General features: G+C 39.1%; 1 protein-coding gene across 3 annotated transcripts in view; it reads right to left on the bottom strand.

The window, feature by feature from the left end:
- KCNMA1 (potassium calcium-activated channel subfamily M alpha 1) overlaps positions 1-13568 on the bottom strand; it is a 638320-nt gene that overhangs the window by 26097 nt on the left and 598655 nt on the right. For all 3 annotated transcript variants that reach the window (XM_060170921.1, XM_060170943.1, XM_060170877.1), the window contains one exon: positions 10004-10134. In XM_060170921.1, the coding sequence (XP_060026904.1) occupies positions 10004-10134 (131 nt within the window). The remainder of the gene's footprint in view (positions 1-10003; positions 10135-13568) is intronic.

Genomic DNA, 13568 nt, shown 5'->3' with positions numbered 1-13568 from the left:
CTACAGCCAGCATGAATAACTTTTCTAATGAAAACACAATCAATGCTCTCTACACAAAAATTCTGTACGATCTGCTTTGTGATCACAAATTTCTAGACATTCTACATAAAATAATATGGTTTTGTCAGGCCTTTACAATTTGACTTTAGCCTATTTCCCCCTTCTCTGTTGAAATCAGCTGTGTTAAAAGTAAAATCTTTGTGATCAATCAGTCACTGATATTTACCGAGCACTTACTAATCCCTGGGTCTTAGTGTGTTACTTTCAAAATTGTCCATTGCTGGGAACAATATTAGGTGGATTTTAGGGTTTCATAGGTATTCAAATGAGGTGGAACCACTCACAACTCTGAATACAATTTGTTGTCCCTGAGCTGGCTCTACATGCCAGACTAATCCCCCTACTTCATCTCCCCCCACCTTTTTCTCCATGTAAGCATCAAGGGGAGTGCTGTGGGCAGCAGTTATCTGCTCTAACAGAAAATAATGCTGTCTTTTTGTCAGCCAAACATTCTGACTCCTGTTTCAAAGCCCCAATATTCATGTGCAGACAAGGAGTCATTCTTGCTTAGCATTGTATCCACATTCTGAGAAATGAAGGCATTTCACTGCTGTGCAAATGTCAGAGAGTGCATTTATGCAAACCTAGATAGTACAGCCTCTTTCCCAGCTAGGTTATGCATAGGAACTACTGTCATAAATGCGCATATCGTCAAATGTCTCATAGTGAAGGAACCCTTGTTATATAGCACCTGACTATTTGAACATTGCTTACGGGTATGCTCTGAACATCTATCAAGGCCTCATTGTGACCTGAGCAATTTGGTGAAAATACAATTCTTTCCCCTAAAAAAATGATATGGGAGGCATAAATTTCTTTTTCTTTCATTCTTAAAATTAAGTTTAGTTATTTATTTTTAATTATATTAGTGACTTAATATTAATATTACTTTAGAAAATTATTAAGATATCAGGGGTATAATTTCTCACTAGCCCCACCACCAGAGTTCTGTTTCCCCGTTCCCTCCAATGGAAGCTACAGTAACTAAGGCACAGATTTCTTGATATGGTTCAGGGTGGCACCTCACAAAGCACATAGCAGCCTATAAATAAGTGCCAAACTAGAGCTCTACACAGGAGGCTACTACTTCTGCATCATGGGGCAAACCAGGTACTATAACTTAAGATATAAATTATCAAAGACTATTCCTGTGGAGGAAATACCAGCTAGAATAAACTTTTGTAGAACTCACTAGAAGACACAATTCTTTTCAGCATCAACTGAAACACTAAAATTATAGAAATGCAAAATTCTGAATGGAGGTTGACATGTTGGTGTGATCCTTTGCCTTCTAAGTCTTACCCTGCAAACTAATTTAGTGTTTTAGTTCATAGCAACTATACTTATGTTAAATAGAGCTATGGTTTACTGTAGTATTCAATTCAGATAGGTCTAGAACAGAGGGCTTCACTGTGGCTGTTTCAAATGTGTCATATAGTTTTGGAGGAAAACTATGTAGTATAAGGGGTGTGGGGAAGAGGATCCCTCTTCCCAATTCCAAGATGATGAGGTTTCCACACTTGGCCGAAGAAGTTTTTTTTGATTATGTGTACGGACTTCAAAAGTCAGCTAGTGTGGTTTTAAACCCATGCTTTGCTATTCAATTACTGTGCCAATGGGAATTTTCCCATTTTTCTATGCCTTCAAATTCCTCATCCATATAATAGAGATTATGAAAAATAACCTAATTTGTAGGCATTAAATGAGATACTCCATACATCTTTTTTCTTTTTTGAAGGGTGGGGTTGGGGAGGGGTAGGGGAAGGGTGTTATCACTGAGGCTTCACTGCTCCTTGATGACTTTTTTCAGATAGAATGAGGCAGATGCACAGTCAGAGACACAGAAAGAGAAAGAGTGAGACTGTAAAAGAGACCATGGCACCAAAGCTTCTTCATCCAATGCAATGGGGCCAGGCTTGAACCTGGGTCACACACATGGCAAAGGAGCACTGTATCCAGGTGAGCAACTTTACTGCCCCCTCCATGTCATGTAAGATGCACAACCAGCACTCAGGAGACTATATTGGGCTGTCAGAAAAGTCATGATGTATTCTTTTGTGCAAAAAAAAAAATCATCATGACTTTTCCTACAAGCCCATAGTTTATAAACAGAACAACTAGCTACGCAACCATCTCAGAAAATTCCCTTCTATCTGTGCCTCAGTGTTCTCATATAAGAGAACACTGTTCTTTATATAAGAGATTGTTCTTTATATAAGAGATCAGTCCCAGATCACCTGTGGCACCTCTTGGCCCCTAATATAGTAATTTTCAGATCTTGTAAATAGATGGAGTAGCAGACATTGTGGAAAAGGTCCAACTGACAGCAACAGGGAAACCTGGGCCCACAGCGCCATCTAGCTAGCTCTGGGGAGGACCTTCCAGCCATGTGTCTAACAGGCTGCAGTCTCTTCTTTTTATTTTTTATAGTATAATTACCAGAGCTTATGTTGCACAGTTAATGCTGTCAAGCCTTTTAAACTAATTGGTCTTTTATAGAAAATTTAACTGAAAATTAACACATCTTTTAATAACATTGCCTTAACTTTAATGGCACTTTGCCTTTCGTTTATAATTGCTCTAAAATTGTCATTTTCCATGTCATAGCTGCCATTTTTTATATTTGCTAGTTTTCATGGTGTAGATTTTTATTTTTAGTATTTTTCTTTCATCAGGGATAAGGACTTTTTTTTTTTCCAATCCTGGTCCTGCCTGCTTTGATGTGACAGCAGTTGTATGTTCTGAGTTCAACAGAACATAACACTGTTTACCATGCTGACACCAGTGCCAGCTTGTCTATTGCAGGACAGCCTGTAGACTGTGTCTCTCCTCACAAGCAGTTGAAATGGTGGCCCCTGTGTGGAGTGAATAAAGCCAGAGAAGGTGCAATTTGTTTAAGTAATTGACATCACATGGCACCAGATTAGCCTAGGCTGACCAAAAACGCGGTCTTCTCCATAACACATTCCAGAGATTAAGTCCTTAATGAAAGTCCAGTTAAGAAAGTAAATAATGCTGGTCCATTTCCAGACAGTTATGTGCTCCATATGTTACTAGCATAAGTCTGGTAATTTCTGAGGCCAGCTCGCTGACGCTGACATTCTATAATAAAATACAGCAACATTTCTTCTCTTGCCTAGCTCCCAAATATTATCACCAGAATAGATTTATATCTGTTAAAATTATATACCTATTTATCCTTTCATCCATAGTGTAAGTACACATACATATATGTTTATAAGCACAAGCATACAAACACACATACAGTAAATCTTATTTGAAGTTACATTTTCTAAAGAAAAATATTTTCCAACTCTGTAAAAGATGTGTGTGTTGGGAGTCGGGCGGTAGCCAGTCAAGCGCACATGGCACAAAGCGCAAGGATCCGCAAAGGATCCAGGTTCAAGTCCCTGGCTCCCCACCTCCAAGGGAGTTGCTTCACAGATGGTGAAGCAGGTCTGCAGGTGTCTTTCTCTCCCTCTCTCTGTATTCCCCTCTCTCTCCATTTCTCTCTGTCCTATCTAACAACGACATCAATAACAACTACAATAATAACTATAACAACAATAAAAAACAAAAAGGGCAAAAAAAGGGGGAATCAATCAATCAATCAAGTCTATAAAAGACTCCAGGGAGCTGGATGGTGACACAGCAGGTTAAGCACATGCTGCAAAGTTCAAGGACAGGCATAATGATCCCAGTTCTAGCCCAGGGCCCCCTTGAAGGGGTTCACTTCACAGGTGGTGAAGCAGGTCTGCAGGTGTCTATCTTTTTCTCCCCCTCTCTTGCTTTCTCTCTGTCCTATCCAACAACAATGACAGCAATAACAACAACAACAACAATGATAAACAAGGGCAACAAAATGGGGAAAAATAAAAATAAATTAAAAAAGAACAATGAAGACTGTCATGAAATTGTGAGGATGTGGTTGAGCAAAGAGAGACAGGAGTAACCCCAAAGGTGTGCCCTGTCTTATCAGACTCCCTGTCTCACAAAACACCCTGCATTCCTCATACTATGGCCATTAGATAAAAAGAAAGGGGGAGAAGTCAGGAAATTGTGAGGAGCCTCACAAAGCACCCTGCATTCTTCTGCCTGGCATTCCTTAAAACATTAAGCCAGCTCCCCCTGCTCCACCCTGCATTCCTGATACTATGGCCTATCTACATAATGATTATTTTGCCTGAAAGATCCCCACCCATTCCATTCTTTTGATCTGTCTTCTTTCTACCTCAAGACCCTCCCTGCCTGCAGGGTATTATTAACCCTACTAGTTAAAACCCTCACAACAGTTGCTAAGGAAGTTCCTACCTTTCCAGCTCCTTTTGCCTTTCTCCACCCCTTTCCTAGCCATTTCTGTATTCGACTTGCCACTTCTGGGTCTGCCCTTAAAAAGCCTTGGCTCTCTAATCAATAAAGAAATTGCATTGCCTTCCTGCCACGAGCATGGCTCCTGAGTCATATCCCTCGTGTCACTGAGTGAGTAGCAGCCGAGGCTGGCTCCAGTCGAGTTCTCTCCAACCCAGAGAGTACGCACCTGGGAAGAGGCACCCCCATGCTGGCCCGGCAGAAGTCTTTAAAAAAAGACTCCAGCTTGGCTAAAAAAAAAAAAAGATGTGTGTGTGTGTGTGTGTGTGTGTGTGTGTGTGTGTGTGTGTGTTATGTCATCAGACTTCAGAAAGGAAAAGACACCACAGCTTTGAAGTCTCTTTTAGTGCACAGATACTGTAATGCAGTGTCACAAAAGTAGAAGAATATATCTATCATATTCCAAACACCATAGTCTTCAACCACTCCCTCAAACAAAACAAACCCAGTTGGCTACTGCTTTTCAAACTTTATCTAACTCTTCTGTAAGCACTCTCTTGTTTTGTCAGTATTAACCTTAAAACTACCTAGACCTCTAAAAGATTCCTCCCTCTATCATCACTGGTCATTTCCATCAGTAACAATACCATAAACCCTCTTGTGAGCCTCTACAAGACCTTGCTTTCAGTATAGAATGACAGTGGTAGAAACTGCTCCACTCTCCAAAGGGAGACTGGGCCAACATACTCTGCCACTTGAGGAAGACTGGTTCTGAAATGAGTGCAGCTTAGAATGTTCCTAGCTTATGACCATGGACTGCAAGCTCAGGCTGACAGGGGTACAGAGTTTATACAGGCTCCTGTGCTAAATATGAATAGGCTCTATGTCAGATATCTGGGGTTTATAGATAACAGTATTTCTATCCTTTTCCCATTTGGGGGAACGTCTCTCTGCCCTTATCCAGCATTCTAGTCCTATTCCCAACTCTGACACTAGTTTCCAGATAATACTTTTAGCCCACCTGCAAGCTAGCTGTCAGGCTTAGGCAAAATTTAGTAAAGTCATGGGCCCCTTGGAATATACCTCAGATAGACTTCATAGCTTCTTACAATATGAAGACCCCAAATGTCATCTGTTAGATTCTTACCTTTAGGTTTCTAATTATTAAACAAATTTAAACAAAATTTTTCTGCTTTATATGTTAATGTTTTTCAGCCACCAAGTTGCAGATGCTACCATGATGCCAACCTGACTTTCCTGGGCAGATAACCTCATCAATGTGTCCTGGAATCCCACATCTCCAGAGTTCTATCCCACCAGTGAAAGACAGAAACAGGCTGGGAGTATGGATCAACCTGCCATTGGCAATGTCCAGTGGAGAAGCAACTATAGAAGCCAGACCTCCCACTTTCTATACACCATAAAAATCTTTGGTCCATACTCCCAGAGGGATAAACAATAGGGAAATTTCCAGTGTAGGAAATGGGATGTGGAACTCTGGTGGTGGGAATTGTATGGAGTTGTACCCCTCTTATAAGTCTTGTCAATAATTATTAAATCACTAATAAAAACTATCTCTTAAAACTTTAGCTTTATTCTGGTATACATATCAATTCAAACTAGTCTAGTATTTAAAATCAGTCATCCCTCTCTGCCATCAGTCATTTAATAGTCACAGAGTTTCCATAATTTACATTTTCCCACTAGAACAACATTTCAAATAGCATGTAGGTAGAGTCTTTATCTTTCTTCTTCACTGCAGAATACCCAGGCTGCAGAGCAGTACTTGGCATTTAGTATGTGCTCAGTAAATTTATTGATTAATAATAACAATGAATCAATAATAGAACTCATCACTGTTGTGTACTGTGAAAATTATTTTTACACTTTAAGTTGTTTAATCATTTCAACGATCCCCTGAGGGACTGTTGTTAATAATATGTTCTAAATATTATTCTCACTTTCAAGATGAAAAAACTGAGGCTCAGACAGCCCAACTCTTGAGCTTATGCCTTCACTTTTTCTCTGGAAAGGTCCAGGAAGAATTCAAGTTGGAGGTGAGCTTAAAGGAGTGGGATGAATGAAATCACACACATCATTTTTCACTTCTAAATACTGAGAGACTTTCACTTTGTGTTTGTATATGTGTGAGAGAGGCACTGAAAGAGGAAGAGGGCAAAAAGAAAAAAGGTATCATTCTAAAAGAATGCATTTAATTGTGATCTTCCTCTTCTTAGAGGCATGTACACACATTCATAATCATTCCTTCTCATCATGTGCTTCTGTTGTTGACCTGTAGGGTAAAGCCATGTGTGTAACATGGGGTCATGTGTGTAACACCCCTATCTATTCTAGGAATTCCTGTGATGAATCAAAACATTACTTTTTTAACAAATGAAGCAGTAAACAGCGGGAGCTGAGTTATGAGGGACAATATCCAGGGAAAGTTTAGACACATGATTAAATGGCAATTTTGGAAGAAGTGCTAGTAAAAGGAGATTATGGACATCTAGAGAGGTGTGGGTGTGTGTGTGTTATGATGTTACTTATAAGCAATAGTAGTTTACCTCTGGCTCCTGCTGGTTAGAGGAATCTCATTTTCTCAATTTATATTCCTGTCAAGCTTTTCCTTGCTTCTAGTTCCTGACTCAGTACTTAGCTAATCTACTATACTTTTTTTAATAAATGAGGGTTGGTATAGAATTTGAAAGAAATAACAGGTAACTTTTTTTTTTTCAGATGGCCTAGAAACAATTGTAATTGTTGAGCCAGACCTAATTTAAGATCACACTGTGGAACTTGTTTGTCCTAGACAATGAAAATAATTGTACCCAAATAATTGGGTAGGCATTCAAATTAGTGATTTAAAAAGTAAGGATGAGTGGATCAGTTAAATAGGTCTTGTTTCAACACTTAAAATTGGTTTATTCACTTTATCTTCCAGAAGATGCAACAATCTTGCCAAGTGTCTCCCCAGTTCTGAATGCTCACAGAATGATACTACTGATGACAACCACAACAGCACTAACATCCTGACACCCCTTTTCCCCAGAGAGGAATACAGAAGAAATGTTGCTCCCAGACTACTGTACCTATATATACCTCATATATATCTTAACCACTTTCTCTCCAACACTTTAGTTTTCACTTCAGAGGAGATGCTAGGTGTTTTTTGTTTATTTGTTTTATTAAACCAATTCAAGTGGCCTGCAAATTATGTAGCTATTTCTGTTTGAAATACACTATATGTCTGACATGGAGAAACAAATAATTATATAAATTTGGATTTCAAAGAACTGTTAATAAAAGAAGTACTTGTAGTTCAGGGGGAAAAAAATCTTCCATGAGCAGCTTAAGTATTTCTTAGTGAGGAAAATTTTCTGAAATCTCTCATACTAGGATCTGAAGGAAAGTAAAATTTCTAAAGAGACAAATTATAAATATTTGTGTGAAAGTGGGTTTAGAGACCTGAAGAAGAATCATTACAGAGAAGATGGTATTGTAATGGGCACATCTTGTTTCTACTATTCTGAGTTTAATGACTTTGCCCAAACTAAGCCCACCATCACTAGCAGTACTGCACCTGATTGAGCATACATGTTACAATGTACAAGGACCTATGTTCGAGCACCCAGTCCCCACCTGCAGGGAGAAAGCTTTGCGAGTGGTGAAGCAGTGCTGCAGGTGTCTCTCTGCCTCTTTCTCTCTCTCTCTCTCTCTCTTTCTCTCTCTCTCTCTCCCTATCCTCTAGGTCTCTGGCTATCTCTATCCAATAAATAGATTTAAAAGAAAAAGTAAAAAGGTTAGGGTCAGATTCATCAGACAAGTCTACTGGAAACCAACAGGGCACGAAAACTAGTAACCTAAATTCAGAGGCCTGTTGTTCTATACTTTTTTTAAAATCCATATTTCAGTTTTTTTTAAAACTAAAATGTGTTTGTTGCTGGACTATGTTCAAGAATATATAATAACTTAAATTAGACTTTTAAAGTTTTATGAATTTTTTTCTCCTCAAATAGAAGCCCTTCTGGGATTAGCTTTAATGAATAGATGAGAATAATGCATAATTAGCATATCAATTGTTTAACACATTTATGAGCATAAGTTTTTTTAAGCACTTCAAGAACTGCATGTGTATAAAAACTCAACTATGCTTATGGCTTTAATGTCTTCAATAGAACTCCATTCCATGGATTTCCCAAAGGTCAGTTTTTGCCCATGCCTGTGTCTGTATTACCACAAATTGCTAATTTGAGAATTTCAAAATAAAAAACTATTTCTATTTAGTAAATATAAAATCAGGGGTAACTGAATGGTTCATTTTCATTTCTGTTTGTGCCTTTTTGTGATTCAACATGGCTCCATTAAACTGACATACTATTTTTTTTTGTCTTCAAAAGTGGGGGGGGGAGTCTTGATTATTTTATACATTTTAAGTTATAAAATAAAGTCAACATTGGAGAAATAGCTTACCAGATAGGATGCAGGCCTTGCTATACAACATCTCAGCTTCAAACCCCACAGCCATAAGGGAATATCTTGGCACCAAGAAAAATTCATGCTGTGTTGTCTTTTCCTCTCTCTTTCTTTATCTCTGAATAAAAATTAGGTCTAGAAGCAGCAAAACCACTTACATACGAGTCCCCATCTCCACAGGTAGATAAATGTAATTATAAAGAAAATCAAAGATGTTTTTGGTCCTTCTGCTAGTCAACCCTGTTCTCTTTGCTACTACCCCCCCCCCCCGTTTCAACAAAGCTTCCCTCTTTATGGCTCCAACTGTGGCATAAAATGTACATTATTTCCTTGGTGGCTCTCTTTCTGATCCTGAGACTAGGTCAAGTGCTTACCTATATATATTCTTTATATCCCTTTCCTCCCTTACAGTTTAAAGAATGTTTAAGCAACTGCTTATTTGTGTGTTGAAAAGATAGCTCACCAGGTAGGATGCATGACTTGGGAAGAGGGCAACCACACAGAAGCACCAGAGCACCAAAAGAAGCTGTGATTCTCTCTGTACCTCTCTCTTTCTATCTCCCTGTCTTTCTGGGTGTTTGTCTTGCCAGTAGGGAAGGGTTATCACTGGGGCTGGATGCCTGTACAAATACTCCACCACTCCCAGAGATCTTCTTCCTTCTCTTCCTTCTTTCCTCCCTCCCTCCCTCCCCACCTTCTTCACTCCTTTCCTTCCTTCCTCCCTCCCTCCCTTCCTTCCTTCCTTCCTTCTTTCCTTCCTTACTTCTTTTCTTTCTTCCTTTCTCTTCCTAGTGAAAACAGAGAAAGAGAATTGGAGAAAAAGAGAGACAACTACAGCACTATTCTACTGCTTGTGAAGCATCCATTCTACAGGAGAGAACAGGCATCAAATCCATATCCTTCAGCATAGTAACATGAGTTTTTTACCAAGGGTACCATCACCCCTATTCCTGTATATCTGAATGAAAAGGATGACCTGGGAGGGGTGAAATCATACATGCATGAAGATTTGGTTCTTCAAAAAACAAAGAGCTTATCTGTGTGATATTTTGATGAACATCAATACCCACTCCTAGACTGTAAATCTTGCATGAGTTTGCTCATATTCTTGTACCACCTCCTCACCCCTTCCCAAGTCCCCCACTTCCACTCAACTTACTGCGCTCATGAGTGAGTCCAGGACGCTGACGGCAAATGCTGTCCCACATGCAAATGGCTGTGTAAGGTACAGTTCTGTGTCTGGGTCATCGTCATCATCTTGGTCCAAAAACTGAACATTAGTGTCATTCACTGGGGGAAGCACATGAGAAGAATTAACTCCAAAGACCACATACAGGCAACAAAGCCAGAGTGATTGTGGTTGCTGGTCTAGAAACAATGAAATCATTAAAATGGAAGGGAACACATGAGAGAAGCTATAGATGGATTTTGGGGAAGGGTATTCAGTGGGACTCAAGGGACTGCTCCCATGAGATTGTTTATGTTTCTGAAATCTCAAGAGCAAAGAGTTCGAGCAGGGTTGCCCTAAGGCAGACTGCTGGAGGACTAGTCAATAGGGCTGGCCAGTCCTTTGGTATAGTTTTAGAATCATAATAAAAAAAAAAAAGCATTTTTTGGTAGTCAAGTCCTTTGAGAGACAAACATATTACAATGAGTAGCCATGAGTAGCCATGCTAAATTCAGCCACAACAAGGAAAAGAAAGGAACTGATTGTGAGTGAAGCACAGACTGGAGGGCAATGAAGGCAGGAAGCAGAAGGTTTATCCTGGGTAGTTCTGGCCGATCCAGACAAGTACAGTTTAATTTAGGGACAATCCTCCAGCTGAGGAAGGCTTGCTCTACATTCCAAGTTGCATGGGCATGTCTGGATGTCCACATTCTCCCTTTCCTCTTCTCCACAGCTCAATCTTTGATGTGCTTCTGCTGAAGTAAATGCAACATTTGATGCCGTATTTAATTTCCATCCGAGGATTCCTCAAGGACTCCTCAGGCAAGCACATGCAGACTGATTGGTTGTGTCACAGAGATGTCTTTAACTTATTAAAAATTAAATGACAAATTAATTTCCATTCCCATCTCGGCTTCGGAAATCATCAGTTTTTCAGAGCAAGTAATGGGGGGGGGCGAGGATACAGTGGGGGAGGAGCTGAAAGCTTATGATTTCTGCAGTAATTATCATGCTTTTAGGAAAAGAAGAAATGAGGTGCCCTCTTCTTGATTCCTTTTTACATGTACCCAAGGTTCATTGTATTTCTCAGAGTTATTGTATTATTTTTTCTTTCTTGATAGTAACTTTTGGATAACTTGTCCATTTTTTTATTTTGTTTGTTTATTATATGATCCAGGATAAATGATTATAGGATAAAAGGGTAGGTATGGAACTATTTTTAAATGACATCATCTTTCTTCCCTAAAGAAAGATTTTAATGGAGGAAAATATTCGCTCTGTTCTTCTAAAGTTCATCATGTCTAGGTATTGTTTCAGCAGCACATAATAACATACTAGTGGGGGAAAGGGCAGAACCCAGGATCTGACAACCAGACTTTGAATCTAGGCAAAGCATTTCATAGTTTCGCACTTTAATTTCTCTGTGTAACATGGCTGGACTATAGTGGCTCTCAGGAGGCTCCTATGAAATAGTTTGGTAAGCCTAGCCCACCACTTTGATAACTGTTAGCTGATCTCATGATGGTCCTTCTGACATTAAATGTTCTATTTACCCATTATCTTAGGAAAATCTCCAGTTTGTTTCTGCATTCCTCTCTAAGCACATAAGGCTTTACTCAGGGATCTCACTAGGATCATGTGGCAGTGATCTTACTAGATCATTTTCCTCTCTTCCTACCATTGAATAAAAAGTTTATGATGGCTTGAAGAAATCATATTAAGTGAGATAAGTCAGAAACAAAAGACTAAAATATACCACATAGTTGAACTTGTTTGACCTTGGAACCCTCTGTGTTTCTTAATGACATTTTACTGACATAGTGTGGTATAGAGTGCTTCTATATGGATGAATATGGGATGACTTCACTCATAGACAGCAGTTGGAAAACAAGATCAGAAGGGAAAATACAAAGCAGAACTTGGACTAGAGTTGGTGTATTGCACCAAAGTAAAAGACTCTGGGGTTGGGGGTAGGGCTCAGGTCCTGGAACATGAGGGCGGAAGAGGACCTAGTGGGGGTCAAATTGTTATATGGAAAACTGGGAAATGTTATGCATGTACAAACTATTGTATTTTACTGTCAACTGAAAACCATTAATCCCCCAATAGAGAAATTAAAAAAAAAAAATCAACAAGGAACAAGAGACCTTAAAAAAAAACAAAAACAGAAGTGTATGATGGATGACTTCTACTTTGTAAATCAGAAACTGTAACCTCCAGACACCATGCAGAAGATCTTAATTGTGATTACTTGAAACAGTGGAAATGGTATGTGCATCAACTTAACAGGAGCAAATCTACAACCTTATTTCAAGATGATGGGGAAAATATAGTACAGACTTGAGGTGTAAACAACCATAAAAAGAGAGGAAATGTTCAGTGAGGTAGGACTGCATCATTGGGAATTAAAGCTTCAAGAGCCATGGAGATAGGGCTTCTGGTTGGGTTTATGCCTTGTCATGAACACAGCCTACATTCAAACCCCATCACCACATTGAAAGTGCTATGACACCAAAGGAAGTTCTGGTGCTATAGTGTCTGTCAATTTTTGTCCATCTGAATGAAAACAAAAATGAATAAAAACACCTTAGATGATGAAACTACATATATGTGAGGGACCCTGTTGGCTCAGAATAGAAAAAATAATCCAGCCAAACAAACAGAAAAACTCCAAGTTAGGAGTCAGAGTTCATGTAAATTTTGGGCTGTGTACTGGGCTGTCCAATCTCAGGTGGAGAATAGCCAATACTATCCAAAAACTTTTTCTTAGAATGACAATTATGTAAACACTAAGTGATGGTTTTGAACATCATCTAAAAAGGTATTGACCCAATATATCAGGGAATCAGGTTAAAGGCTTTAATCAAATTTTCTTCTCATGGATCTTCTAGGAGCCTTGCAGATGGTACTTTACAAGTAAATAAAGACTGAAATATACCACATAGTTTGGCCTTGGAACCCTGTGTGTTTCTTAAATGGTATTTAATGACAAAGTGTGGTATAGGGCTCATCTCAGAACATCAGTAAATAATAAATATCCAGACATTTGGAAGTAAAGTGGTCAGAGGGTGGAGTTAAGTACCCATAGATGGCATGACTTCTTAAAGAATAGGGTTTCAGGCAAGAGCTAAGGGTGGTATGAACACCAGGAAGGTTCTCTGAGCTCATAAAATGTAAAAGGTTTTAGGAGATTAGATCTGATGGAACCAATGCCTGAATCATTACCTCAGATGTGGGGCACTGACACTTTTCTTTCTTATTATACCAATCACAAACTAAGATATTCTATTTGTAAGCAATACAGGAATTGCAAAAGGAAAATAAAATTCCTCCCAGTGTTTATTCTGAAATGCTGCTGTTGATTCCTGAGATGGAGATCACAAACAGGAGTCTGAGTTACAAGAGCTGCTTATGCACCTAAGGTCCTGAGAAGAACCATCCAGAAGCCCAGGCTTTAAACCAACTTCTTTCTTTAAATAAGAAAAAGACATCTCTCCTACTATTAGAAACAGAAAATAGCATGCTATTCCTTGCCCTGAATGAATTTGTCCTGATA

The sequence above is a fragment of the Erinaceus europaeus genome, chromosome 1 (genome assembly GCF_950295315.1).
Source record: "Erinaceus europaeus chromosome 1, mEriEur2.1, whole genome shotgun sequence".
Lineage (NCBI taxonomy): Eukaryota > Metazoa > Chordata > Mammalia > Eulipotyphla > Erinaceidae > Erinaceus > Erinaceus europaeus.
The sequence above is the reverse complement of the archived record's forward strand: the minus strand, read 5'-3'. Positions and strand labels throughout refer to the sequence as shown.